General features: G+C 33.8%; 1 protein-coding gene across 5 annotated transcripts in view; it reads left to right on the forward strand.

Annotated features, from left to right (window-relative positions):
- Nucleotides 1-24,515, forward strand: part of DCUN1D5 (defective in cullin neddylation 1 domain containing 5) — a 39,513-nt gene extending 14,998 nt beyond the window's left edge. For 2 of the 5 annotated variants that reach the window (XM_014860024.3, XM_070490372.1), the window contains 7 exons: nucleotides 516-607; nucleotides 5,712-5,782; nucleotides 6,195-6,286; nucleotides 21,003-21,111; nucleotides 21,198-21,302; nucleotides 22,893-22,995; nucleotides 23,920-24,515. In XM_014860024.3, coding sequence (XP_014715510.1) covers nucleotides 516-607; nucleotides 5,712-5,782; nucleotides 6,195-6,286; nucleotides 21,003-21,111; nucleotides 21,198-21,302; nucleotides 22,893-22,995; nucleotides 23,920-23,975 — 628 coding nt within the window. In that variant the 3' untranslated portion in view covers nucleotides 23,976-24,515. Of the gene's footprint in view, nucleotides 1-515; nucleotides 608-5,711; nucleotides 5,783-6,194; nucleotides 6,287-21,002; nucleotides 21,112-21,197; nucleotides 21,303-22,892; nucleotides 22,996-23,919 lie in introns of those variants that run through there. The other 3 variants (XM_044753471.2, XM_044753472.2, XM_044753473.2) reach the window with 3 other exon arrangements.
- The last annotated feature ends 2,742 nt before the right edge of the window (nucleotides 24,516-27,257 follow it).

Raw genomic sequence — 27,257 nt, forward strand, 5'->3', positions numbered from 1 at the left:
AATCATCTTTTATCTTTAAATATCTATTTAAGCTTAGTAGACGATAAACTCTTAATATATAATTTTATTTTGAAATAGTGATTCATTAAGTATCAAAATATACTTTGTAAGATTTTGTTTTCAAATGTATATCTATTATTCACAAATATAATTTCCATGCAAATCAGCAGAAGAATCACTATAAAGATTTTTATTTTCCCAACTACCAGTCCTGCATTGAGAGCATTAGGTTGAATTTCTGTGTGATCTTTTGAAATCTGGGGACATAATTTTAGGTGATATTTTTGGAATTTGATAATGAGCAAAGTAGCATTTGGGTTTTGGTAGCCAGAGATTTTAATGTATAGACTATTGTTTCAAATTGCAAATACTAAACAACTCCAATTTTTTTCTTCTAACGCCAGCTGTAAAACAATACTTTGTTTAGTTTGAACTGAAGTAGTTCATATTGAACTTAGCTTTTCGCTAAAAGTTGAGACTTGATAAAATTCTTAGGCATTTGTGTGTTTTCTAAGCTATTGCAGATCCCAACCCCCTGCTAGACTAATAAGTGGAGAGGAACATTTTTCAAGCAAGAAGTGCCTGGCTTGGTTTTATGAGTATGCAGGTAATGAAATTAATATGAGAAGATATCAGTCACATGCTTTAAAATGGTTTTTTGGTTCATTCACTTAACGAATTATTTATTGCAGACCTGCTGTGTGTTAGTGCTGTGTGCTAAGATTAGGGTCAAGTCTGAGGATTGTGGGTAGGCTAAGAATTTGGTGCCATTTTGGCTGTTTCTTTAAATATATAATTCAGTATATAGTAGGAGGGGTGAAACTCTTTCACTATTAATACAATTTGTAAGCAGACAGATTCTCTTATTGGTTTACATCCGTTGACTAAAATAGAGTTGGTATTCTGAAAAAGACAAAATATGTAATAAAACATTTTATACTTTGTATAGTTCTTACTTTCCTTGTCAGTATTCTTTTGAAATTTCTGAGCCAGAAACTGACATTTTCTGTAACTTTTGGGAGACAGCAAAAAATTCAAAACTCAGATATATCATTGCACAACACATTTACCCTTTAATAATTGCTATTTAACATTCATTTCTACTAGAGATACAATAATAAGAAAGTAAACAGACTGATATTAATACAGTGTGATATATGCTATGTTAGGAAGATGCACCATAAGAATTCATAGAAGGAATATATAACCCAGGCTTAGAAGTGTCAGAAGGCTTCTTGAAGGAGTTAAGCTAAATCTTGTAAGTGGTGGATGAAAATCTCTAGGCCTAGGTTGGGGCCATAGTTTAGAGGTGAAAGTCAAAGCCAAGGATGAAGCTGAAGAGTTAAGCAACTATATACATGAAAAAGAACATTCATTTCCCATTTATTACTAACTTCTTCGTAAGTGTATATGAAAATTTTTTCCTTTAGAATGATTTTGCTCTTTTCAAGTTAGTGATTTTAAAGCTTTTTTCCCCCGCTTTTCCTAGTTACTTTTCTCTTACCTACTTCCCTGGTTGTTTGGGTTTTTTTCCTCTTTTATCACTGTCGTTCTCAGAGTGTTTGTTTAAAATAAAACAGTATATATGCAGTCATTATGTTATATTTAGTGCTAATCAAGGTAAGGTCTCAAGTGTACTCTGAGCTTGAGGTGTAAGTTTAGGCTGACTGTATGGAAACTAAGACTACTGGGGGGGGGGGGGGCAGTAACTTCCCTGTTAGGATCAGCTGAGAGATCCCAAAAGTATAATTTAAAAATTGTTTAGTAACAGAACAAATTCTTTCTAGACCAGAAAAACTGCTATTACTGGCATCCCAAGACAACCACTAACCCAAATTGAATGAAGAGAATTCATTTTCTTACTGACCTCCATTTAAAGTGTTGACCCATTATTCAAAATGCCAGTTTTGCTGATACGAATGATATAGAATCAAAAGGTCACTCATCTTAGTTCACTTATAGAGATTACTAGATACCATAAAATTAATTAGTTTTTTTATCTTTCATGCCTACTTGTTTTACTTCTCCCAGTGACTTTCTTGGGTAGCGTGAGAGTCCAATTAGTTAAACGTTTGTTTCCTATACTAGCATTTTTGTAATAGCCAACATACTAATTGCTATTTTTATTCCAGAAATTGTGCTAATTATATAATTTTTCCTCATGATCATTCTGTTAAGTAGACATGTTATCCCTATTTTATAGATGAGAAAATTAAGATGTCGATTAAATAATTTGCCCAAGATCACACAATGATAAGAACCAGGATTCAAACCTAGGTTATTTTGACTGTATGCTTTTAACTACTACTATCTTGTAATTTTTTTTTGTTTTTTTAAATAGTCTGTACCGGCCACTAATTTTCCTTTTACAAGGAAGATATTTGTAACTGCACTTGAGGTTAACTTATCTTCTGTCATTCGTTGAATGATTCATTCACTAAGTATTGAGCACTCATTGTGTGCCAGGCACTGTGCTAACTGCTGGGAATATAGTAGTGAACAAGTTAGACAAGATCCCTGCCCTTGGGGGACTTGGCTTCTAATGGAGAAGACAGACAGTAAATAGGTAAGTAAGCAAGATAATTACAGATGGTGGAGGGCTATCAGGTCACAAATGCGATGAGTTACAGGGATAGAAAGTAGAAAGTTTGGGTGGACTTTCAAATAGGGTGATTAGAGAAGGCCTCCCTAAATATTTCTTTGGGCAGAGACCTGATTGACAAGAAGGAACCAATTCTTTGCCAAATAAACAATTACTGTTCCATCTTAAAATGGGGATGTCCCTTATTAAAATGGAGACAATAATTGGGCCTACTGAGATAATACTTGTAAAGCACTTAGCACAGTACCTGGCATACAGTGAGAACTCAAGAAATGTTAGCTATTATTAAAAGAGTAATAGTATTACAGTGTCAGATATACTGGTTGTGTATTTTTACAATACTGTTTCAAAATTAACAATGTAGCTCCTGTGTAGCTGGTGTTGAAGGTACTGTGTGGTTCATTCAGCACAGCTTCTTTTCCTGAGCATCTGCTGCGTCTAACATGGTTTTAGGCCCTGAAGATACAGCAAGGAACATTTCTTTATGGTTACAAAAATATGAAAAAATCAATTTTTCTTGTTTTTTAGGTTTAAAAATATTTTATTACTAATCTTGTTAATATAATATTGTAAGTCATATGTGATAAGCCTGATGGTTTGGCCTTTCACAGGACCTCTCATCTTGAGTGATATTTAAATTAGCAATAATATAGTGGACCTGTTATTAAACAAAAGCATAGAAAGTAAAAAGGCACTTTTAAAGTCCCATAAAGAATCAAAAGCGATAGAATTGCATGGTCTCTTTAAAGTACCTAGCTGGTAGAGTGACCTAAATCATTTCTGTAGCTTCTTAAATTGAGCGGAAACCTATTTTTTTGCCTGAAAGAGTTAGTTAAATTCAGCTCCAGAGGTTTTACCCTTGGAGTAGTTTTATTGGAAGAGTGTGTTGCAAGAAGTATAATTAACATTATGCAATTGGGGAAAAGAACATTGGTATAGACCTTGTTTTAGTTTTAGATTTGTTATTATTTGCACTGCTTTGGGAAAGTCACTTAACATTTACGGAAAGGTCTTATATGTATCTTACATATCTCTATATAACATAATTTAACTTGATTCTAATCAAATTTTAATCAGTAATTCCCCAGTTTCTAGGAAGGGTATATTTTATGACAGTAATTGATATTTCTAGACATATCTTTTCAGCTTTCTCTTCTAATTACTAATGATGGCAGCTTCAAGGGCAAGTCAGCTTTCTTGTTGCATTTGAAAAATTTAGAATATTTTCCTATCATGCCTTAAAAAAAACTTTGTTTTCTTCTATTAGATTTTTTATCTGTTTTTTACCTTCATCCAAACCATATATAAGGACGCATATTCAGTTATATTTTTTAACAGCTTTATTGTATATATATGCCTCTTAAATTACATAATTAACACATTCTCAAAAAAAATCCTCCAAATATATATTAGGAAGTGAAAGTTTGCTATAATTACCACCCCCTTTACCTTTTAACACCTCACTGCATAAATAAGTGCAGTACTTATTTAGAACAAAAAATTAAAAAAGGGTTTTGGTTTCAGACCAGTGTTAACGTCATCTTAGCAACCTGGATCTCATCTGAAACAGCCAGAATATATTGCCCACATACTGGATGACTACATTCTTCTATTAAGAAAAACTACAGGACATTGGCTTCATGTTGTGCTTCAGAACTAATGATGATGATGTAAAATGCCACCTGAGCGGCCTTAGTCTAGTCTATGATTTATAAAGTGGAGTATTTTTAGTCCTTAAGAAAACAAGTTTCTCTTGGCTACCTTACAATAATATTTCCAGACTATATTTTCAAAAGCTGAGTTTCGTAAACATATTTCTATCATAATTCATTATTGTTTTAAAATTTTAGTCTTTTTTTAAATTGAGATATAACATTAGTTTCAGGTGTGCAACTCAGTGATTTGATAATCCTATATATTGTGAATAGATCACCAGATAAGTCTGTTAACATCTATCACCACACAGTTACAAATTTTTTGTTTTCTTATGATGAGAACTTTTAAGATCTCCTCTTTAAAACATACAATACAGTGTTAACTATAGTCACCATGCTGTATGTTACATCCCCAGGACTTAGGAAATACCTTTTGACCACCTTCACCCATTTTGCCCACCCCCCAAACCCCTGACTCTGGCAACCACCAGTCTCCGTATTTCTGAGTTTGGTTTTTTGTTTGCTTGGTTTTTTGTAGATTCCACATATAAGTGGGAACATACAGTATTTGTCTTTTCTGATTTATTTTACTTAGCATAATGCCCTCAAGGTCCATCCATGTTGGCACAAATTTCTTTTAATCTATCCAGTCACAGAAGAGATCTAGCAATGATGTAATTACTCTATTTTTGGAATCTGATAACATAAAAATATGAGAACTGGTGTATTGACTTAATTTAGCATTACTAAGGGAGAAAAATAAGAAACAAGTGTCATTTATTTTTGGACAAGTGATAGACAGAAGCTAATTGAAGGATTAAACTTGTTTCTATATTAAGATGACACAACTAATACTTTGCTGTCTGTTTTAGAACCAAAATGATAAGGAAACTATCTCATTCTGGAATTGAATGTAGTAATTTCCTTGAGTCATTATTTTCATAATATATATGTCTTTAGTTAAAGTATTACATTTTATTTGGGTTTATTTCAAAAGGGTAATGAGTGACCTTCTGTTTTAGTAAGTAAACAAATATTCTCTTCTCGTTACTGTCTTGAATTGTGGGTCAGTACTGGCGCATTCTAGTAGAATAAGAAACTCAGACCTTCTTAAACTTTATTTTCATGCATTGCCAAAAATTTTCTTCAGAGAAGGTTCTCAGTAAATGTTTTTTAATGAATAGATTCAAGTTATTGTATAAACTAGTGATTGATGTTAATGCTATTTCCTTTTTTATTTTTTTAATTTCATTTTTTTAGTGTGTTCAAAGAATATTTCAGAAATTTTAAATTTTAAATCCTATAGCAAATATTTATGCTTAACATATGTCAAAACTCAAATTTAGTTATTTGCAAAAAATGGTGTATTCATAGATGCGTTTAGCACAGTGGTTTGTGTGTTCTGTTGATATTAAATTATAACAATAAAATATAAATTATTTTTTTCTTTGAAGGTCCTGATGAAGTTGTAGGGCCAGAAGGAATGGAAAAATTTTGTGAAGACATTGGTGTTGAACCTGAAAATGTATGTTTTATTTCTAAGTAGAATGGAATACAAGTGGGGTATGGCATATTCATAAATTTCTAAAAATTGGGACACTGTAATCTTATAGAAGATTTTGTTTCTTCATATTTAATGTTGTAGATGATCATTTAGGGTATTTTTCATCAATTTAAGTTGGGCACGTGTTCTCTTTCTTGATACAAATGTCATTTATAATAGAGTGAGAGGGATTCTACCATCAGAAACTGTTAGAACTTTTTACTTTAAAGAAATTAGCCCATCTAAATTTTTTATAGTTAATAATTCCAAAGGTTGTACTCTTTAATAGTTGGAGGATGGAAATAGTTGTATGAAAATGCTCTCCATGATAAATATAGACATGATTATCTCTATGCTGACTTTTCCCCTATCCTTTATGTTCTGTTCTTTCCAGATTATTATGTTAGTTTTAGCGTGGAAATTGGAGGCTGAAAGCATGGGATTTTTTACCAAGGAAGAATGGTTAAAGGGGATGACTTCATTACAGTAAGACATTTTTTTAAAAAACAAATTTGATGGCCTATTTGAAGATCTTAATTGATATTTTGTGCTTCATAATTTTCAGGAGTAAGGTTTCCACCTTAAGATAATCAAATTGGTTTGATCTATAACAATCAGTTTGCAATTAACAAAATTTATATTGTGGTCTTGGAAAAATGAATAGTTACCTCATTTTTCATATTCTCTAAGAAAGAACCTCAGTACAGTTCTATTAATTTTCATTGACTCTCTTGGTGGGTGAATTAGAGGTCCATGATCAAAGTTGTTTACTCACAGGTTGTTTGAGCAATAAAGGGTTTCCTTCTCTGAATGTTCAATTCTGCTATGTAAGACATTTATTCTTTGTGCAGTTCTAAGTTCTGGGGCCTCCTCTTGCTTCTCCTCAATTTTATATTTAATTTAAAAAAGAAATTTGAAGATAGAGTTACATGATATTTTTATTATTCATTTTTTGCCAAATAAATCTTAGAACAAAAGTAGAAATGTTGTATGGCTCCCCTGCAACCTTTAGCCATAAGTTTTATGGTTCTATACTTTCAGTTTAGGATGCTGCCTTTGAACACTTTCATAAGTTATGGAATCATTTCTTTATAAAAGTAATTTGATTTTGGCTTTCCAGAGTAAAGTATGCTTAGTTTCAGAATCAATTAGTAATTCTGTATTAATTTTATATTATGTCATCTTTCTAATGTTCATGCAGGATGTTACTAGTTATTGATATTCTAAGATAGTTAGAGGAAGCATTAATTTATAATATTTTGAGCCAAAAACTGGGGGTTAATTAGCCATGTGCTTTCCTGTTGTGATTATGCTTTTATTAACACACTTAACTATCCCTTACTCCTTGTTTGCCTGTCCTTAAATTTCAAATTACCTGATTTTTTTAAGTGTATTTGTTCATATAGGACTTAAATTTTTATATTTGAATTTTCAGTGTCCAATGCTGTGTAATTCTCCTTTTTAACCAGCATTAACATAGATATTTCATATATATATATATATATGTATTTTTTTTTTTTTACATAAACCTCTTCTTGGCTCATATGAACCAAATCATAATTTCTATAATAGAACATAAAATCAACCCTCTCATTTCCATTATTTATAGGTGAGATAAGGAGTCTGAGACTCAGGTGAAGAAAATATTTGCCAAAACTTACATAGCTTCCTAGTGGCAGAACTAGGACCCAGAATTTAAATTTCCTGATTAGCAATCTACCATTCTGTATTTCCTATTGCATCATTCTTTTGTATGTACATTAGCAGTCTTTATAAAATAGAGGGCCATTATTAACTTTTTAAATCGTTGTATTTACAACCAAGACTGAATTCTGTCATAGTCTAGATGTCATAACATGCCAATTAAAAATAATGTTGATTCTGAAATTCTCTGGGCTATATTTCTCACCTTTAATTAGCTTTTTAGAGAAAGATAAAATACACAAAAGAATATCCAAAGAATATAAACTAGTTTTCATATTGCTCGGTCTGTTTTATTGAACTTTATATATTAGTTGTGATGTGGCTTATTAATTGAAAAACATTTTATTTGGCATTATACCTGCTTTTTTATACTACTCCTACTGCTTTTTAATTGTATACTGCTTTTTTTGAATATTCTAGCTGACAAATGTTTGTATACTTTTAAACCAAAAAGTTCCTAGTTATTTTTGGTTTTGCAGAACTTGATATAAAGAGCCTTTGTATAATAGAAATGTGTAAACATAAAGCATTTCTAGTATTTACTCTTGAATAAATAGCACCATATTGCCTTAAGTACGAGACTAGAAGTAGACTAACCCCATGAACATATTTTTTATTTGCACATCTTTTCTATAGGAGGTTCACAAGCTATACAAAATTAAAGCAATTATGTAGCAGTTAAAATGGACCCAGAGGTTTCTGTTTGACTCATTTATTATCCCCGTCCCTCTGCCTCGAACTTCATACTATAGAGCCTTGAAGCTACTCAAATTAGGCAAGCACTCTTGACTGAGAAAATAGTTATTCTTTGCCCCCACGATCTAGATAGCTGTGTGAAGTACAAAGTATCTTTTCTCAACTGACTAAGTCTTTTTACTCCCTGAATCTTCATGTAAAAAACTTGCTAGGGGGGCCGGCCCCGTGGCCAAGTGGTTAAGTTCGTGCACTTCACTTCCGCAGCCTGAGGTTCACCGGTTTGGATCCTGGGCATGGACCTACATGCCCCTCACCAAGCCCTGCTGTGGCAGCATCCCACATAGAAGAACTAGAATGACCTACAACTAGGGTATATAACTATGTGCTGGGGCTTTGGGGAGAGAAAAATAAATAAATAAATAAATAGAATAAAACTTGCTAGGAATAAAATAGTTTAAAATTTAAACCAAGAGAGACAAAGGAATCTATATGTCTTAATTTTTTAATTTATAGTTGTCTTGTATACTTAATTTTATATCATAGATATAATCGTAAAATATAAAACTTCATAGACTTGATTCCTTTTATAGATTTTTCATATTTTTAGGATTTAATTTAACCTAGTTAAATTAGGCCTAGTTATTTGATCGTCCCTAAATTATCTTAACATAGTTATCAGTTGTTTCAAACTAATTAGTTTTAGCCCTTAGAAACTTTAGTAGAGGTCTGCTAAAGAATAGAAACAGTCTGGTATTTAAAACGTATACTATGGTTAAGGATAGTGGACTATAATAATCATGATTAATTAAAGTCCATATTTATATAATGCTTAATAGCTTTCAGAATACTTTGTTTATGTTCATTTATTTTAAACCTGTTTATTCATACAGACTTTCCATAACTGAATTGTCTTTCTCTTTTGTGTGAAAGAAATTATAGGTATGAATTTGTATATAATTAGACTAAAATGGCCATTTTGCAAGTTTCACAGCATGTAATTGCCATATCCTTTCCAGGTATTTTGCCCTCTGTAGGTGTCATCATTGTTTAGTAATAGTCAAATTTCCCTTCAAATCGGATTTAATTTAGTAGCTATTTATATTAAACACCTATATTAGATAAAGTACTGTGCTGCCTACTGGTGATCACAAGGAGGCGTAAGACGTAGCTTCTGCCCTTTAGTTAATTTTAAGAGGGCAAGGAAGGCATTACAATACTATAACTGTAAATCTAGGTAGAATGTGACAAGTACCATGGAAGCACAGCTGCTAATAAGAGTACTTTCATCTGAGAAAACAGGAAGATCTTTATATGTGTGGCATTTGAACTGGACCTTGAAGAATGATTAGGAATTTGATGATTGATGATATAGGAGCATGTTTCTGAAGAGGAAATAGTGAGCAGAGCCTTAAGAAAGGAAAGCATGTGTTTGAAGGAAGTAGCTGGTTTGTTAGAATCAAAAGATACCTAAAGAAAATTGGCAGAAGTTGTTTAAATTCTGGATAGTTGGGATAATGGCTACATTATGGAGTGCTTTGGTTAACATGTTGAGAGAGTTTAAACCATATGTTATACATATTGAGAACTGTCAGATTTTTGAGCACTGAAGTCATCAAAGATTTTGGGAATCGTTTTCAATAGAGTAGTTGTTTTAAGGTCATAGATGCTTGAGAACCTTATGAAAACTGTGGACCTTATCCCCATTAAGATGCACATATGCTGCTATACACAATATGTTGCATATGGATCTTCCTCTTCCTTGCATCTGTGGATGCAAGATGCCAAGGATACTTGCGAGTTTTTGTTCTGGCATACCTTACTGGAGCAGAGAACTTTCACCTGCTAGCTGAAAGTCTGGTGTTAGAGCAGGGGGGCAATAGCATGCTGGCATAGAACCTCAAGAAGAGTGTACTTGATTATTATTATGAAAAAAAGAGGCAAAATCATAGCATCTGACAAGAATAGTAGTAACTATGCTGCCTACCAGTAGATTACAATTTATACACCTTCTGGTCTCCATATTGAGCCCTGGACTTGGAAGATTAAAGACAATAGCCTGGCTTGACTTTTTTTAGGAGAGAGAGGAATGGGGAGCATTATACGATTTTTTTGTGGGGTGGAAGAGTAGGCTAGATGGGATGCCATGCCATGTGTGGTTTGTGACTATCATTCATTCAGCATTTGAGGCCCAATTGCCATTAGCATCCTTCCCCTCTGCTCTCCCCCAGGGTCGTCATAACTATTTCAGAATGCCCCATCTCCACATTTTCAACTACCCCCAGAGGTGGACTGTATTGTTCTGATTGATAGACCTCATTCAGAGAAAGTTCTAAATCCAGAACTTTGTGAATGAAATTCTTCCTGTTAGACATCAGTGTGTCACAGCATGCTTATTGGGACTTAATGATTAAGGAAGAGAATGTCGTAGATCTAATACATGAATGATAATTTCATCTCATTTTAAAGCTCTTGAATGAAGCAGAAATTCAAAAGCCTTCCTTGTTAATCAAATGTTTAGTGATACTCAGGAAATTAATTTCCAAGTCATAGTGTTGAAATTTAAACCAATTTCCACTCATTCTAACCACAGTGGCCTTGGAGAGTGGTATCATGTTGTGACCATGTTCCCTAAAATCTGTGTGGTTTTCTTTGGTTGTTACTCAAAAAAACTGTCTCTTGTTTTCCATGATATACTAGTTAAGTATGTATTTCTTTTTAGCTCATGGGAAATACTCTTTCTAAACTTCCCAAGTTATAAGATTATTAACTCTTCTGAGTCTATTTTGGGGTTAAGTTAAATACAAAGAATTGTGTAGTGTTAGTGACTTCTTGGGTATGTTCACTGGTTTTGCTAGGTCCATTCACAGACTTTACAATGTTAATAATAAATATGGAAGCTCATATTTTTTTCACTCTTCTCCAAGAAAAAAACATTGTCAGTTGTTCTGTTAGATTCTTTCTCTCCTCAAGATTTACATAGGCCATTAGGAATGGTATGAAACAGTTTGAACAGAGCCTCCAATGTATAGGCGATTTTTAAGCTATTTGCCTCAAAAGGAACATATCACTGTAAGAACTGTGCTAAGCATTTAACACATTTATTCTCATTTAATCTTGTAGTTGTCTATTATTGTTATTCTCATTTTAAAATGAGGAAACTGAAGCTGAAAAACTTAAGTAACTTGCCTAAAGCCACATGGCTGGAAATGGACAAGTTGGAATTTTAACCAGTCTGTTTGACTTGACACTTTGTTCTTCATTTTATCTCTGTCTTAAGCTTATTGAGATCACATCCTAAGTAATATTATTGCCGTGTGTACCTGTGGAATGTAAAATATTTGGAAAAGATCATAATTTCTTTGATTCATATCTCCTTAGTGACTTGTTAGTCACTACGTAGGCACTGTACAAGTTTGTTTGAACTACAATTTCCCACTAACCTTTCCCCAGCTAGGAATTTTGAAACTTTTTACAATTAAATAAATGTATCATCTACTTTGTAGTTTGTTTTTGGTATTCATACTTTATATAATGAGTAATTTTGGAATGCTTCTGTATGCCATACTCTGTGTTATGCTATGAGAATGATTTTCAAACTCTGGTGGTAGTAAGAAGAACTTCTAATTGTAGGGAGGCATCCTTTATCTTTTTTGCTCTTCAGAATCTCAAATCTATTGAGATTCTGCATGAGATTTTGTGTGAAAGTGTGAGTCACATTACTTTAAAAAATTTGAAAAGCATTGCTCAAGAAGCTGCAATAATTTGGAAAAGGAGGCCCCTAGTTAGGATAGATCATTACAGGGAAGGGAGTAAATGTAACTAGTTACTTAAAGTGTAATATCCTGTGAATATTGTCAACTGGTAACTGGAGATCTTAAAGACTTCATGTCTAGATTTTCAAACAGCGTTATAGTAGCATATAATCTAGGAATTTGTTTCTTTTTTTTGCTGGGAAAGATTCACCCTGAGCTAGTCTTCCTCTTTTTTTCTTTTCCACCCCAAAGCCCCAGTATGTAGTCATATATTCTAGTTGTAGGTCCTTCTGGTTCTTCTGTGTGAGCCAGCACCACAGCGTGGCTACTGATGGACGAGTGGTGTGGTTCCACACCTTGGAACTGAACCTGGGCCGCCAAAGCAGAATGCACTGAACTTTGACCACTAGGCCATCAGGGCTGGCTCCAGGGTTTGTTTCTTTTGCATATTCTTCTGGTAGAAGTCAACTGCATTTTCACCTTTCATTAAAGCTTCATTTTTCACATAATGAAAAGTTTTTCTACTCATAGAAGCCACTGATTGAAATAGTAAGTAATAAATTTCTAATAAATAGTAAGAATAATTTTTTGTATGTTTCTGCATGAAACATTATACACTCATTTGTATGTAAGGAACTAGGCCCCAGACAAATCATACAGTTAACTTATACAAATTTTGATTTCCATTTCTGGCAGTATGGCAGACTAAATGAGTGAAGAAACCATTTCTCATGTGAAACACTTAAATGTTGGGTAGAATATAAAAATATCTTTTAAAAAGCCCATCTTGGGGCCAGCCCGATGGTGCAGCAGTTAAGTTTGCACATTCTGCTTTGGCGGCCTGGGGTTTGCTGGTTCAGATCCCGGGTGCAGACATGGCACTGCTTGGCAAGCCGTGCTGTGGTAGGCATCCCACATATAAAGTGGAGGAAGATGGGCACGGATGTTAGCTCAAGGCCAGGCTTCCTCAGCAAAAAGAGGAGGATTGGCAGCAGATGTTAGCTCAGGGCTAATCTTCCTCAAAAAAAAAAAAAAAAAAAAAAAAAGCCCATCTGGACTTGAGTGTAAATTAAGGAAAATAATAAGAGGCCAGAAATGTTGAAGGATGGTGATTCCATAGGGATCTCTGGAGCTGACATTTACCCTGAGGATAGCTACCTATTCCTAGTCACTTAGTCTGTCTGTTAACTTGTCCTGCATATTGTGAGTAGGAGACAAATTGCAAGGCCTGAGTAGGGTGAGAATCAGATCAAAACTCCCACATTAAGTCATTAGTGCCAAACCTACCCAACAGACGGAAACTTGATTGCTTGGGCTTGGTTCTGCATACAGTTGGAAGTAAAGGGCTTCCACCCAAGAGAATTCCTAGTCAAAAGCTTTTTGTAATGCAGATTTAGGGCTGGAATTCATGGTATGACACAAGCCAAAAATATATTCTAGAATTGTCCCAGGCTATGGTATGCCTTTGTGTGTAGTGGAAGCAGTTCTTCTGACAGGAATACATTTTGAAAGGAAGCCTCAATTTTTGCAGAACAAGGGTCAGAGATCATTAGTTAGCAATCGAAAATCACTAAAAATATTGGGAAACTGATCTTAAACTTCAGAATCAGACTCTTTAGGACTAGTATTTTGAATTATCACAAGCTCAGTATAAAATAACTGCATTTAATATGTTGAAAGAAAGAAGAGGAATGGTCTCAGATGATCAGATTTCAAGTAATTAAACTTTTAAAAGTGAAGAATAGAGAAGATTTAAAACTCAATGGATGGGGGCCAGCCCGGTGGCGCAGCCGTTACCCGGGGTTCGACGGTTCGGATCCAGGGTCCGGACAGGGCAGCCCGTGGCACACCATGCTGTGGTGGGCATCCCACATATAAAGTAGAGAAAGATGGGCACGGATGTTAGCTCAGGGCCAGGCTTCCTCAGCAAAAAGAGGAGGATTGGCAGTAGTTAGCTCAGGGCTAATCTTCCTCAAAAAAAAAACCCTCAATGGATGAGCTACAAAGAGGATGTAAATAAAGTAGGAATCCAAGTGACCTACAATAGCTGAGGAAAATAGGAAAGAAAGGCTAAGAGAAATTGTGGATAAATTTTTACTGTTGGGGCCAGCCCAGTGGCTGTGTGGTTAAGTTTCCGTGGTCTGCGTCAGCGGCTTGGGGTTCGCTGGTTCAGATCCTGAGCGCAGATCTACACACCACTCATCAATCCGTGCTGATGCAGCATCCCACATGGAAGAACTACAGTGACCTACAACGAGGATATACAACTATGTGCTGGGGCTTTGGTAGGGAAAAAAGAAAAAAAAGAGGAAGATTGGCAACAGATGTGAGCTCAGGGCCAGTCTTCTTCACACAGAAAACCCACAAATAAACACTACAAACAAAACTACAAACAAAAACTACACTGTCATTTTTTTTTTAACTCTACTGTTGAATTTTGAGAGTTTTCCCCATATTCTAGATAGAAGTTCTTCGTTGAATATGTGGTTTGTAGATATTTTCTCCCAGTCTGTAGCTTGTGTGTTCATCCTCTTAGAAGGACTTTTGCAGAGCAAGTTTTTAATTTTGATGAAGTCCACTTTATCAGTTTTTCCTTTCATTGATTGTGCTTTTGATGTCAAGTCTAAGAATTCTTTGCCTTGCCTTAGATCGTGAGGGTTTTCTCTAAAGTTTTTTTTCTGGAAGGCTTTTATTTTTACATTTTACGTTTAAATCAGTGATGCATTCTGAGTTAATTTCTTTAAAAGGTGCAAGACTCCAGTAACATTTGTTGAAAAGCTCTTTCCTCCATTGAATTGTTTTTGCAACTTTGTCAAAAATCAGTTGGACATATTTGTGTGGGTCTGTTTGTGGGTTCTCTATTTTATTCTGTTGATCTGTGTCTTAACCTTCTGCCAATACCGTACAATTTAGATTACTGTATCTGTATACTAAATCTTGAAATCAGGTAGATTGATTCATCTTTTTTCAAAATTGATTTAACTATTGCAGTTCCTTTGCTTTTCTAAAAATTTTAGAATAATTTTCTCTATATCTAAAAAAATTTTTATTTCTTTCGTCAGTCCTGTGTAGTTTTCAGCGTAAAAGTACATTTTGTTAGAAATACACCTAAATAGTTTTATTTTGAGTCACAGTATTGTTTTGAATTTCAGCATCCACGTGTTTATTACCAATATATAGAAATGCAATTGATTTTTGTATGTTTGTTTTGTATCCTGTGACCTTGCTGAACTCAGTTATTCTAAGGTTTTTTCTGTATTCCTTGGGTTTTCTGCATAATCATGTCATATGATTATGACATGAAATAGGATAGTAGGGACAGTTTTCTTTCTTATTTAGTCTGTATATCTTTTATTTCCTTACCTCGACAGTGCTAGAACTTCTCCCACTGTGTTGGATAAGCATGGTGAGAGTGGACATCCTTTCCTGGCTCCTGATCTTAGAGGGAAAGCATTCACTCTTTCACCATTAAGTACATTAGCTATAGGTTGTAGATGTCAAGTCAAGGGAGGTCTCCTCTATCCCTATTTTTCTGTGAGTATTAACATGAATGGATGTTAAATATTTTAAATGCCCTTTCTGCATTAAATCATATGATCCTGCAGTTTTTGTTTAGCTTAATATTCTGATTACATTGATTGTTTTTTGTATATTGAATTAGTCTTGTATACCTGGAATAAATCCGACCTTCTTATGGTGCATAATTATTTTTATATACTGCGGAATTCTGTTTGCTAATATTTTGTTAAAGATTCATGAAAGATATTGGTCTGTAATTTTCTTTTATTTATTGAGATATAATTGACATATAACATTTATATTAGTTTTAGGTGTACAACATAATGATTTAATATTCCTCTATGTTGCAGAATGTTCTTTAACATCCATCACCAAACATAGTTGCAAAATTTTTTTCTTGTGATGATTCCGTTTTTTTTTTAATGGTATCTTTGGTTTGATGTCAAGGAAATACTGACTTTAGAATATGAATTGGGAAGTTTTTCTTTGTATTTTATTTTTTGAAAGAGATTGTGTATAATTCGTCTTCAAAGACTGGTAGAATTGTCCAGTGAAACTATCTGAGCCTGCAGATTTCTTTTTTAGAATTTTTTAAATTTTGAATTCAATTTCTTTATTAGTTATAGGGCTACTCAAATTATTTTATATAATGTGTGTTGTGGTAGTTTTGTTTTTCAAGAAATTGGTCTGTTTCATCTAAGTTGTCAAATTTATATCCTTTTGATATTCTTTTGATATCTACAGGTCTGTAATGATATCCTTTGTTTCATTCCTGACATTGGTAATTTTTCTCTCTTTTTTCTTTGTCATTCTTGCTAGAGACTTGTCAATTTTATTGATCTTTTCCAAAGAATCAGCTCTTTTTTCGTTGATTTTTCTCATTTTTCTGTTTTCAATTTCATTGATTTCTGTTGTTAATTATTTACTTTCTCCTGCTTGTTTTAGGTTTATTTTGCTCTTCTTTTTCTAGATTCTAAAGGTAGGAGCTTAGATTATCGATGGAGACTTTTTCTCTTTTCTGATGTTTGCATGTAGTGCTATACATTTCCCTCTCAGCACTGCTTTGTGTCTCACAAAAGTTAATATGTTGTGTTTTCATTTTCATTCAGTTCAATATATTTTTTGGTTTTCATTGAGACTTCATTCATGGATTATTTAGGAGTTTGCTGTTTAGTTTCTAATTGTTTGGAGATCATTGTGGTCAGAGATCATATTTTCTGTGATTTTAATTCTTTTTATCTGTCAAAGTTTATTTTTATGGCTCCAGGTATGGTCTACCTTGGTTTATGGTCTGTGGGCACTTGAAAAGAGTATTTTATTGTCATTGAGTAGAGTGTTCTATTAATGTCAGATCCTATTGATTGATGGTGTTGAATTCTTTGATATGTTTACTAAAGTTCTGTCTAGTTCTATCAATTGCTAAGAGAAGAGGGTTGAACTCTCTAATTGTGGATTCGTTTATTTCTCCTTTCAGTTCTATAAGGTTTTGCTTCACATATTTTGTAGCTCTGTTGTTTAGTACATACACATTTAGGATTGTTATGTCTTTGTGATGGATTGACCTTTTTGTCATTATATAGTGTTTCTCTCTGTTCTGATTATTTTCTTTGCTCTGATTTCTACATTAGCTGATTTTAATAGAGCCATTCCTCCTTTCTTTTGAATAATGTTTCCATGATATCTCATTTTCTATTCTTTTACTTTCAGTCTGCCTATATTGTTATATTTGAAGTCAGTTCCTTATATGTAGCATAGAGTTGGATCATTTTTTTTTGATCCACTCCGTCAATCTCTGTCTTCTAATTGGTATATTTAGACTACTTACATTTAATGTAATTGCTGATACATTAAGGTTTAAGTCTGACCTGTATTTTACAATTCAAAACTTTTCATTTGATTCTTGTTATATTTTTTCCTTAGACTTTGTTTTTGCTGAGACTTTCTATCTTCTCATTTGTTTTATTTTGTTCATAATTGCTTCTTGAAGCATTTTTATAATAGCTGCTTTAGAATCTGTTAAATAATTCTAAACATCTCCATCATTTTGGTGTTTGCATCTCTGGGTTGTCTTTTGGCATCCATTTGAGATTTTGGTTCTTGGTGTGACAAGTGATTTTTTTTGAAAGCTGGAAATTTTGAGGGTATGTCATGAAACTCTGGATCTTATTTAAATCTTCTGTTTTAGCTAACTTCCTCTAACACAACCTTGGCAGGAGAATTGGGGGTCACTGCCTCATTATTTCCAGGTACAAGTTGAAATTGAAATTACCCACTCAGCATCCATTGACATCCGAGGAGGGAAGTCTTCATTACTCTTGGCACACGTGAGAGTTCCAGGCCCTCACTAGGGCTCCACTGATACCTTCTTGTTCCCCACAAAATCTCCACTGACCCGGCTGGGGTGGTGGTCTTGTTGCTGCAGTGATGGTGAAAGCCCTGACTCTCCACACGGCCTCCTCTGACACTACCCAAGGGCAGAGGAGGGGGCTTGTTACTACCTGGTGGGAGTGGAAGTTCGTGTTCCCCATGTAGTTTCCACTAATTCTGCAGGAGTTGAGAGGGAGGCCTCCTTATATACTGGTGAGGGTGGACCATTCAGGTCCCCATTCACTCTTTGCTGGCATTGATGGGGTTGAGTCACAGTTTTTTCTGTGGTGTTTGACTGGAGAAGAGTGTTCTTTTTCTGAAAGTTTTCTGTCTTGCTAGGCTACTTGCTTTTGGCTAGAGGCAGAGCAGGCTTTTGTTGGGATTTTTTTATCTGCCCCATTGGCATTTCTGTTTGCTGACTCCTTCAGCTCCAAGTCTAGGATAGATGAGGCAAAAAGAAAACCCAGGGATCTCACGATTGTATTCTCTCAGGGTCTTTCAGAATTCTTTCACTCTTCTTATGTTTGTTTTATGTGTAATGTCCAGGGCTTTTGGTTGAATTAGCAGGAGAGAGAGGGAAAAGTACATTTACTTCTGCTTCCTGGAAGCGGAAGTTATTTCTTTTATCTGTTAAAAAAAAAGCAAACCTCTGCCCTCCCAGTCCAACTCTAGTTAGTGTCCCTTTTCTCTGCTTCCTTTAAGAACCAAATTCTTTGAAAGCATTTGTCTATACTTATTTTATCTAGTTCCTCTCTCATTCTCTCTTAAACCCATTCTAGTAAGGCTTTTATCCTACCACTCTTGTCAAGGTGTCATTTACAAGTGAATACCTGTAAGCAATAATACCTAGCAAAACTCTTTCTGTTTATTATTAGTGCTGGTGGAGTTGATTTCGACTCCTGGTGAACCTGTGTACAGCAGAGCAGAACTCTCCCTGGTCTTTCCATACCATCCTCTCACTTCCAGTGCTTGTATCAGCCAATACTCTGCTGCTATTCATAGCCAGTTGCTATTCATGGCCAATTTCTTTGGAAGTGGATGTCCTGTCATCCTTTCTAGTCTATCCAGTCTGGAAGCTCTGCTGATACCTGTCCACCATGGGTGACCCTGCTGGTATTTGAAATATTGGTGGCATAGCTTTCAGCATCACAGCAACATGCAGCTGCCATAGTATGACAACTGACAGATGGATGGTATGGTTCCCTGAGCAGGAAATAAACCCAGGCCGCAGCAATGAGAGCACCATCTTAACCACTGGACCACCCGGGGTGGCTATCAAACCTGTGGCTGAAGCTAAAATTGTACTTAGAGGGATATCTATAGTCATAAATGTTATATTAAAAGAGAAAACCAGCCTGAAACTGAATGAACTAATATCTAATTTAAGAAGTTAGAAAAAGAATCAACCCAAACTAGTAGAAGAAAGGAGATATAAAGATATCCAGACATAAGTAAAATAGACAGCAAAGCTACCTACAATTGAGATAATTAAGAAATTCTGTCAAGATGGTCAAGAAAAACAAAGAAAAGGCAAAAATACGTAATGATACGTATTAGAAAATATAAATAATTTTAATCGACATATTTAAATAAAGTTATATGTGAAATAAATTATCAGAAAAGTATATAAATGAGCAAAACTGATTCAAAAAGAAATAGAAAATCTGAATGGTTCTATAACCTGTGAAAATGCTGATTTAGTAGTTAAAAGTCTTTCCTTCTTTCAGTAAAAAGGCCCAGGTGGTTTTTCAGCTGAGTTTGGACAAATGCTCATTCCACTGTGCAGTAAACTTTTCAGAAAACAGAAAAAAGGGTAATAATTCTCATTTCATTTTTGTGAGGCTTATGCTATAAGCTTGTTATCAAAACTAGCAAAAAGAATGCTAAAGAATGAAATTTATAAGCCAGTCTCACTTATGAACATTGCAAAAAAATCTAGCAATATATACAACAGATAACATGGCCAAATTTGACTTACTCTAAGAATGCAAGATGTAAGCAACATTAGAAATTTATCCAAAATATTTACACCTTAATAAAATTGTAATTTATACAAGTCACATTGTTGATTTAGAACAGTAAAAGTCTTAGTTAAATCTGAGAATGCTGGGTGTCTATAGTACATGACGAGTACTAACATTCAGTTTTGAGCACAGTTGTTGTGGGTCACAGTAGATGGCACAACTAATTTGATTGAAGGGAGTCAGGTGGTCGCTCAGAGTTAGCAAAAAGTTAGATTTTGGTGAGTAATATTTTGTAAAACTGTTGGAGGGAACAGCATTTCAAGTAGAGGAGATAATACGTGCTAAAGCATAACAGTGGCGTTTGGGAATGGTAAGTGAAATATAACTAGAGCACAGCAGTGATACTGGGACCTAGCAGGAGATGAGACTGGAGATTTATGTCAGTTGTGAAAGGCTTCGTCTGCCTTCCTTCTTGCTAAATAGTAGAATATATCAACCCAGTGAGAGTCAAAAAGCCTGTGAAGACTTTTGAGCATTCATCTATTTATCTTCTTATATTTAATGTCTTATCTTTAGAAATAATGTATAAGTTGTTTGTGTTCTTTTGCATATGTACCATATTTGCAGTTAGGTCCTGCCATTGATTTACCTTAATTTTTTTGTTCACTAAAAATATAGGAATCTGAATTTATGACTGAACCACTAATATGCATTAATTTCCTCTGTGTTACATCCTACACTTTTAAAACCACTCATGGCTAACTCTCTCATCAACCTAGTGCCTAAGAACTTTCCAATGAAATACATGACAGAGACCTGATTAATTTCATTTACTCTGCCATCTTTTTAACTTCGTATATGCTAAAAAGCACATTTAATCCATCTCTTTTTAAGAGATATTTGTGATTTTATTGGATTTTTTTGATTGAGTTGTTTTGTTTTTTAAAGAAAATTCATCAGAGTGAACTTTCATTGATTGCCTGGTTTCCTTTTTCTTTGTTCTTTTTCCTTTTTTATTGCATTAGTAGATACAAGACAAGTTAGTTTGTTACTCTCAAGTTCTGAATCAGAGAATTTTAAACCTAAATTAACTTTGTAAATGAGCTCACTTGTTTCTTAATGCATTCCTTCTAACCGCCTAAAGATACTTTTATTTAGTTTTCTTGATTATATAATGTTTGATTTTTTTTTTAATTTAAGGTGTGACTGCACAGAAAAGTTACAGAACAAATTTGACTTTTTGCGCTCACAGTTGAATGATATTTCTTCGTTTAAGAATATCTACAGATATGCCTTTGATTTTGCAAGGGTAGGTGCAGTTTCCATGTTTTGTGATTTTAGTATGTTTTTAATCTTGAGACCACACTTAGGAAAAATTTTTTACTTATGTTTTAGGATAAAGATCAGAGAAGCCTTGATATTGATACTGCTAAATCTATGTTAGCTCTTCTGCTTGGGAGGACATGGCCACTGTTTTCAGTATTTTACCAGTACTTGGAGGTATGTGTGTTTTTTCACTTTGAAAATTTTATTTTAAAACTTAATCTGATTAGAAATATACCTTTATTGAGGAAAAACAAATCGATTTTTAATACGATGCTTTTTAAAATATTTCCTTAAGTAGAAAATTTCTATTAATATGTGTACATATCTGCTGTCATTTTTAGACATTTTACATTCATTAATATATTGTCTATATGATATTTTGATTTCATCCCTTGCATCTCCCCCATAAAAAAAGAAACCTTCAAGAAATATATTTTAGCACAGACATTCTTCATGCAAAATTAGTTTCTTGGTCTTTTGGCAGGAGAGAATTGATGCTAGTGCACAGATCTCAAGTTTCGGAGTCAGGTTTCCTTCTCTTACAGGATCTAAGGCTGAAATCCACGTAAGAGAACCAACTGGAGAAATAAAACTTTCATTTTCACTTAGACTCAATCTAAAGAATTAGAATAAAACTTGTAATATTTTATATCCACAAATATGAGAATGACTATAATAGTGTGCTTAAATGTACTGGTTACTAAAAAATGTATGCTAAATTTATGAAGGAAAGTATTCTTTTAGAAGGTTTATCATAGCACCTACCTCAGGCAGTGGTTTTAAGAAGATACTGTCCTTTTTTCCATTACTTTCTTTGATTTTCTATTTGTTTTCATGCCTTTTCAATTTTAGTTTTTTTGGTATAATTCTCACCATTTCTTGAATACAGATGCTTTTGCTTTTTGATTTGAAAATAATTTCTCATAAAGCTGGTTGTTTATCATAGCAAGTTCCCCAAAGCAGTTTTGTTTAAAGCTTGTGATAAGAGGCTGGTATGAAAAAGTCCTGTGTGAATAGGTTTTCTGCGCATTTAAATCTTTAAGCGTAGATGTTTTTGATGGATGTTTTCAGTCTTCCTCCTATTAGCAGCTTTGGGCATAACAGTGTAAAAATATTCACCTCTAAAGGGAGCTGAGAGAAGTAAATATTTTCAAACATTTATTATGGGGAGACTGTTTGACATACATTATCTTTTAAAATCTTGTAACACCATTTTGAATTACTTGTTATCCCCACTTCAGCAAATGAGAAAATGGGTTCTGTTATTAAGTAACTTTCCCAAAGTTGCTTAATTAAGTGGCAGAAGTGGGATTTGAACCCAAGCCTATACTCTTTCCACTGCTTCCAAAGATGCCAATTTCAAAATGTGACTAAACGTAAATCTCATGCAAAGAAGTGATTTACTAGGAAGCAGATTGAGGGTACTTACTGGATGTAGGAAATGTTGTATGTCTTGATCTCTTTGTTGATTACACAAATACATACATAGGTAAAAATTCATTGTTTTATTTAACCTTACTATTAGCACCCTTTAAACTCTTGTTATTCCTCAAAAATGAATGAGAAATAAAGGAGAAAATAAATTGGATGACATTAACATATAAATGCCCCTGAGGATTCTTTTAAGAAACACAATTTAATTAAGAGAGGAATAAGTTTTAGGAAAGACCAAATCATAAAAATGTTATAATTAAATTTATTAAAGTCAAGCCCTAGGAAGTAATGCTTGTCTTGTAATCCCAATATTTATATAATTTTCTACAGCAATCAAAATATCGTGTTATGAACAAAGATCAGTGGTACAATGTATTAGAATTCAGCAGAACAGTCCATGCCGATCTTAGTAACTATGATGAAGATGGTGCTTGTAAGTATAATGTAATGTTTTCCTATGAAAATAAAATTCTTAAAACCATTAAATGAGAATATTTATTTGTGTAGCATTACCATAAAGGATTTAAACTTCCTAACAGTAACTTTTATTATTTAGTTGTGTGGAGGAGGCGTAGAAGGGAGACAGAGAGCTCAGATTGAGCAATGTTATAAAATCTGTGCTGATAAATGAAATGTTTTCAATTCCTCAGTAACAGAACATTATAGCTTAATTTTAATAATAATTTCTGCATCTAGAAGCTAAAATTTTGTCCCTGCCTTTCCTGGCATTTTTCTATGGAAGAAAAATGTAGTCATGATTTTGAAAATAGGAAAGCAAAACATCAGCTACAATAGAAAGAGCTTTAAAGTTAATATCATAGTACCCAATCGCAATATGGCAAATAATGTCAAAATAACTTCCCTTAGAAATTACTGTGTAAACAGGTAATGAAATATTTACAGTTTTTCAATGTTTCAAGTTAAAATGTCTGTCCATAGTCTCTGGTGGAAAGGCTAGAAAGCCGTACAACAGATCTTTGAAGTAATGATAAATTAGATAAGCCAAATTAATTCTCTAGAACTATAAATTAAGTTTTTAGCTCCCACCACCAGTTTGGTTACATGCATTGTTTTGATGTTGTGAAGGGTTACTTGTAAAGGTACTTAGTTATTGGAGAGTTCTTAAAACAACACCTTGAGAAGGAAGTTCTGCACATTCCCATTGTGAACAGTCCCTACGTCAGAAAAGAAAAGGCTAAGAGAGCACGTTGAGTAGAAGAGGGAGGCTGGAAGCGGAGCACCCGAGGAAGGGGAGAATCCGTCCCCTGTGGTCGTCACAGAGCTGGAGGGGACTTCATTTTACAGTTGGAGAGATAAGTTCACTGAATCCTAACAAAAATTGTCTCTTTATTTCTAGGGCCTGTTCTTCTTGATGAATTTGTTGAGTGGCAAAAAGTCCGTCAAACATCATAGCAAGAACTATTGTGAAGAAAATGCAGACCTTTTGATTCTCACGTGTATAGAAGCTAATGAGATGAGGAAAACAAAATCCAAAGGGTGCATTTTCATTCATATGAAAGACTTCTTAGAGTACCTTTTTTTCCTTTTTTTTAAAGGAAGTTCTCTTGTTACATGTGATAGGCATTGAGCCACACCTCTCTGAGACTGAATGTTGAATTTTTTGTTTTGAGTTATGTTTATAACGTTTATTTCACAACAATAAAGATTCGGATTTGTGACAAAGGCCTTAAAGTGAAGATGTCCCTTGAGTGTCAGAGTGGTATTTATTTTTGTAAATTTTAATTCTTGAATTTTAGAGTTTCTGTCTCACCAGGAATTTATGGAATTTTAAAGATTTTAAAACAATCTTAATATTTGGCGATATAGTCTGCTGATGGTGTAGTTCATTATATTCATCTCTGCACAATTAGGAAGAATATTTATCGGCCGTGACTTCTGGAATAATGATATTCTGATGCAGCTAATAAAATACATTTCTGGATATTGAAAGTGCTTCAACTTTCAGCTCTGGTTTTCTGTGAAAGCTGCTGGAATCTTATGCACATACTTTACCTGGAAAGTTTAGAATTGGAAAGATTATGTCCAGTTATTTTGTTTTCTGACCACTAAATACTTATGTCAGTCAGCAATGCATGTACATTCTTAATGTGAATTTTAAGTTTTCTGTATTCTGTGAGTTAAAAACGTCCATTTATATTTGAAAGGGCAAGTTTCATTTGTTAGTGGTCTCAAAATCAGAAAGCCTTATGAGAGAATTAAGACCAATATTGAAGTTGTATCATCATCATTGTCATTATTATTGGTATATATATGATCTTCTTTAACAGTCATTTTGTGATATGGGAAGTTTTGTTGAGGGCCCTTTGTTTGTGTCTTAAAGGAACCTTAGCTCTGATGTGGATTTAGTTAAGATATATAAGAAAAGAAGATAATAGAATACGGAATCATGAGAGAACTCTGGGTATAATTATGCAGAACTCAAGAGTGTCATTTACATTGGTACAATCACAGTTTTGCTAATTATCACATTTTCTGACTGTTGGCAATAAAGTCGCTTGAGAAAAGGACAGCTTTTTCTAATTCACATAAAAGGCATCTTTTGGACTAGCAGCAGGGCTGTTTGTACATTCCTTTTCAAACCATCCAATATCCCAGTGATATGAAAACTTTGTTGACATTCACAGTCCAGTCACAACCTCAATAACACGCCTAGTTTCATTGTATGAGTGAAGAGAAGTAAATAGATTACTTTTTCATAATAAAGATGTTTCTGTTGGGATTTAAGGTAAAGGTTGATTTTTGTTGATGAATTTATTTGATGAGTGATTTTCGGTACTGATTACTTAAGGGAGAATAGCATTTTGAAGATTTATGGTTTGTTTGCTTTTTGATTAATGAGCTGGTAGAAGAGTGCTGTTTTACTTGCCTTCTTGATGAAATCACTTTGTACAACTTTATAAAACACTGATATAATAGTGGAAAAAATTTTTTTTCTAAATATCTTATCGATGAGGATAATTTTCCTGGAATGCTTCTCTTAAGTATTAGAATTACTGAATTAATAGAACTAATCATACCAACAATTATGACTTAACATCATGAGTGATGTTTTAATATCAAATTTATTATAAGTAAAGCATTTCGATTTTAGATATTGAACCTTTAATTGACTCTTCTTTCCAAGGCACAGCTTCTGAACTTGAGGAGTATTGCCCTTTTTTTGTTTATTTCCATAACATACAATTCAAGTGAAATCTAATAGGTTGTCAGTTTATAGCCTGACCTAATGGTAATATCTTTGTCATGTCCACTATTTGAATAAAATAAGGAACACTTGAAACTTATAGATGACCTTTAGAAAGATAAAATAGACGAAACTATTTACTTTGCATATTTATCCAAAGATACTTTTATGACTTTGAATCTGAAAATTAAAATGAAACTTACTTTTTTTCTTAAAGTCAACAGCCCAATCCTACCCAAGCCATGCTCACTTTACTCTCTTACTCCTTTTAGTTTTCTTACCTCCTTAGAGTCATAACATTCACTTACTTTGGAAGCAAACTTACTCTGCCTCATTCATCAGTCAGGATGTGGACTTCTCCCTTCTTGTCTTTCCTTTCTTGATTTATATTTGAAGAGCATTTAATTTATTGAGAAACTTAAGATCAAGAGGTTAAATGGTATAAGCAAGGAGGAGAGTGTTGTGGAGCCTGCAGTGTAAAAAAGAAGTCCCCTAACTGTTGTGGCTCCTCTTTTGACTAGTTAGCTTTAAGTGCCTTCCCAGGAATCCTGTTGTAAAATTTTTAGAATTATTTCCTTTGTATGGGATGGAATACTCAATGGTGCTTTATAATTGGAAATGGTTTGCTTCTTATAGAATAGCATACAAATGTAATACCACTGTAAGAAAGTAGAGCCAGGTGTTGATTCTCAACTGTTAGAGGGTGGACAGACTGTCCTCCTACTCCTTGGAGCCAATAATTTTTAACAAGCGTGGTATCTTTAGGAAATTGCCAGGAATTCAGGTAACGTAGTCTTACATGAATGGGAAATAAAAAAATGGTGTCTTGTCATGTACTGATCTGACTCTGCACTAGCATGGTTGTCTTTTATTGTCTAATGATTTCCTGTTTTTAAATGCTGCTGTTAAAATTCTTGACATAATACATTTTTGAAGAGTAAGAGTATTTTTATGTATAATCTGTAGGTTTTGTGGATTTGGGTTTTACTCTGACATACTATGGATTAGTGTTTCTTAAACTGGAATTTGAGGGCCTTCCATGGAGATGTTAGATTGACTCTGAGGAGTATCTCTCTTAAATAGAAATGCCTTTTCATCTAGTAAACCAAAAATTTCTCTTTAACAATATTGAATGCCATCACTTTGTGCGGGGAGTGAAGGAAGAAAGTAGAATTTTAAGATAACTAGAGTTTTTAAGGCATACAAGTTATGTAGAGTAGCGTAGATTCAGAACATGAGGTGTATTAGCAATGAAACATTTCACTTTGAACTAAGTATTCCTTCAACAAAACATGTTCTTTCTGCCTAATTGTTAATGTGAAATTATGAAAGGATTTATTGAAATAAATTATGTGCTCAGCCTGAGAAGCAAATAATAGAAATGCTAACTTAATTTGTTTTACTGCATTTTTGAAGAAGTGTACTTAAAACTGTTGTGATGATAATTCATAGTCTGATAAAGTTTTGTCCCAGCTTTCAAGGCTCCTGTA

This window comes from Equus asinus, chromosome 20, assembly GCF_041296235.1.
Source record: "Equus asinus isolate D_3611 breed Donkey chromosome 20, EquAss-T2T_v2, whole genome shotgun sequence".
Lineage (NCBI taxonomy): Eukaryota > Metazoa > Chordata > Mammalia > Perissodactyla > Equidae > Equus > Equus asinus.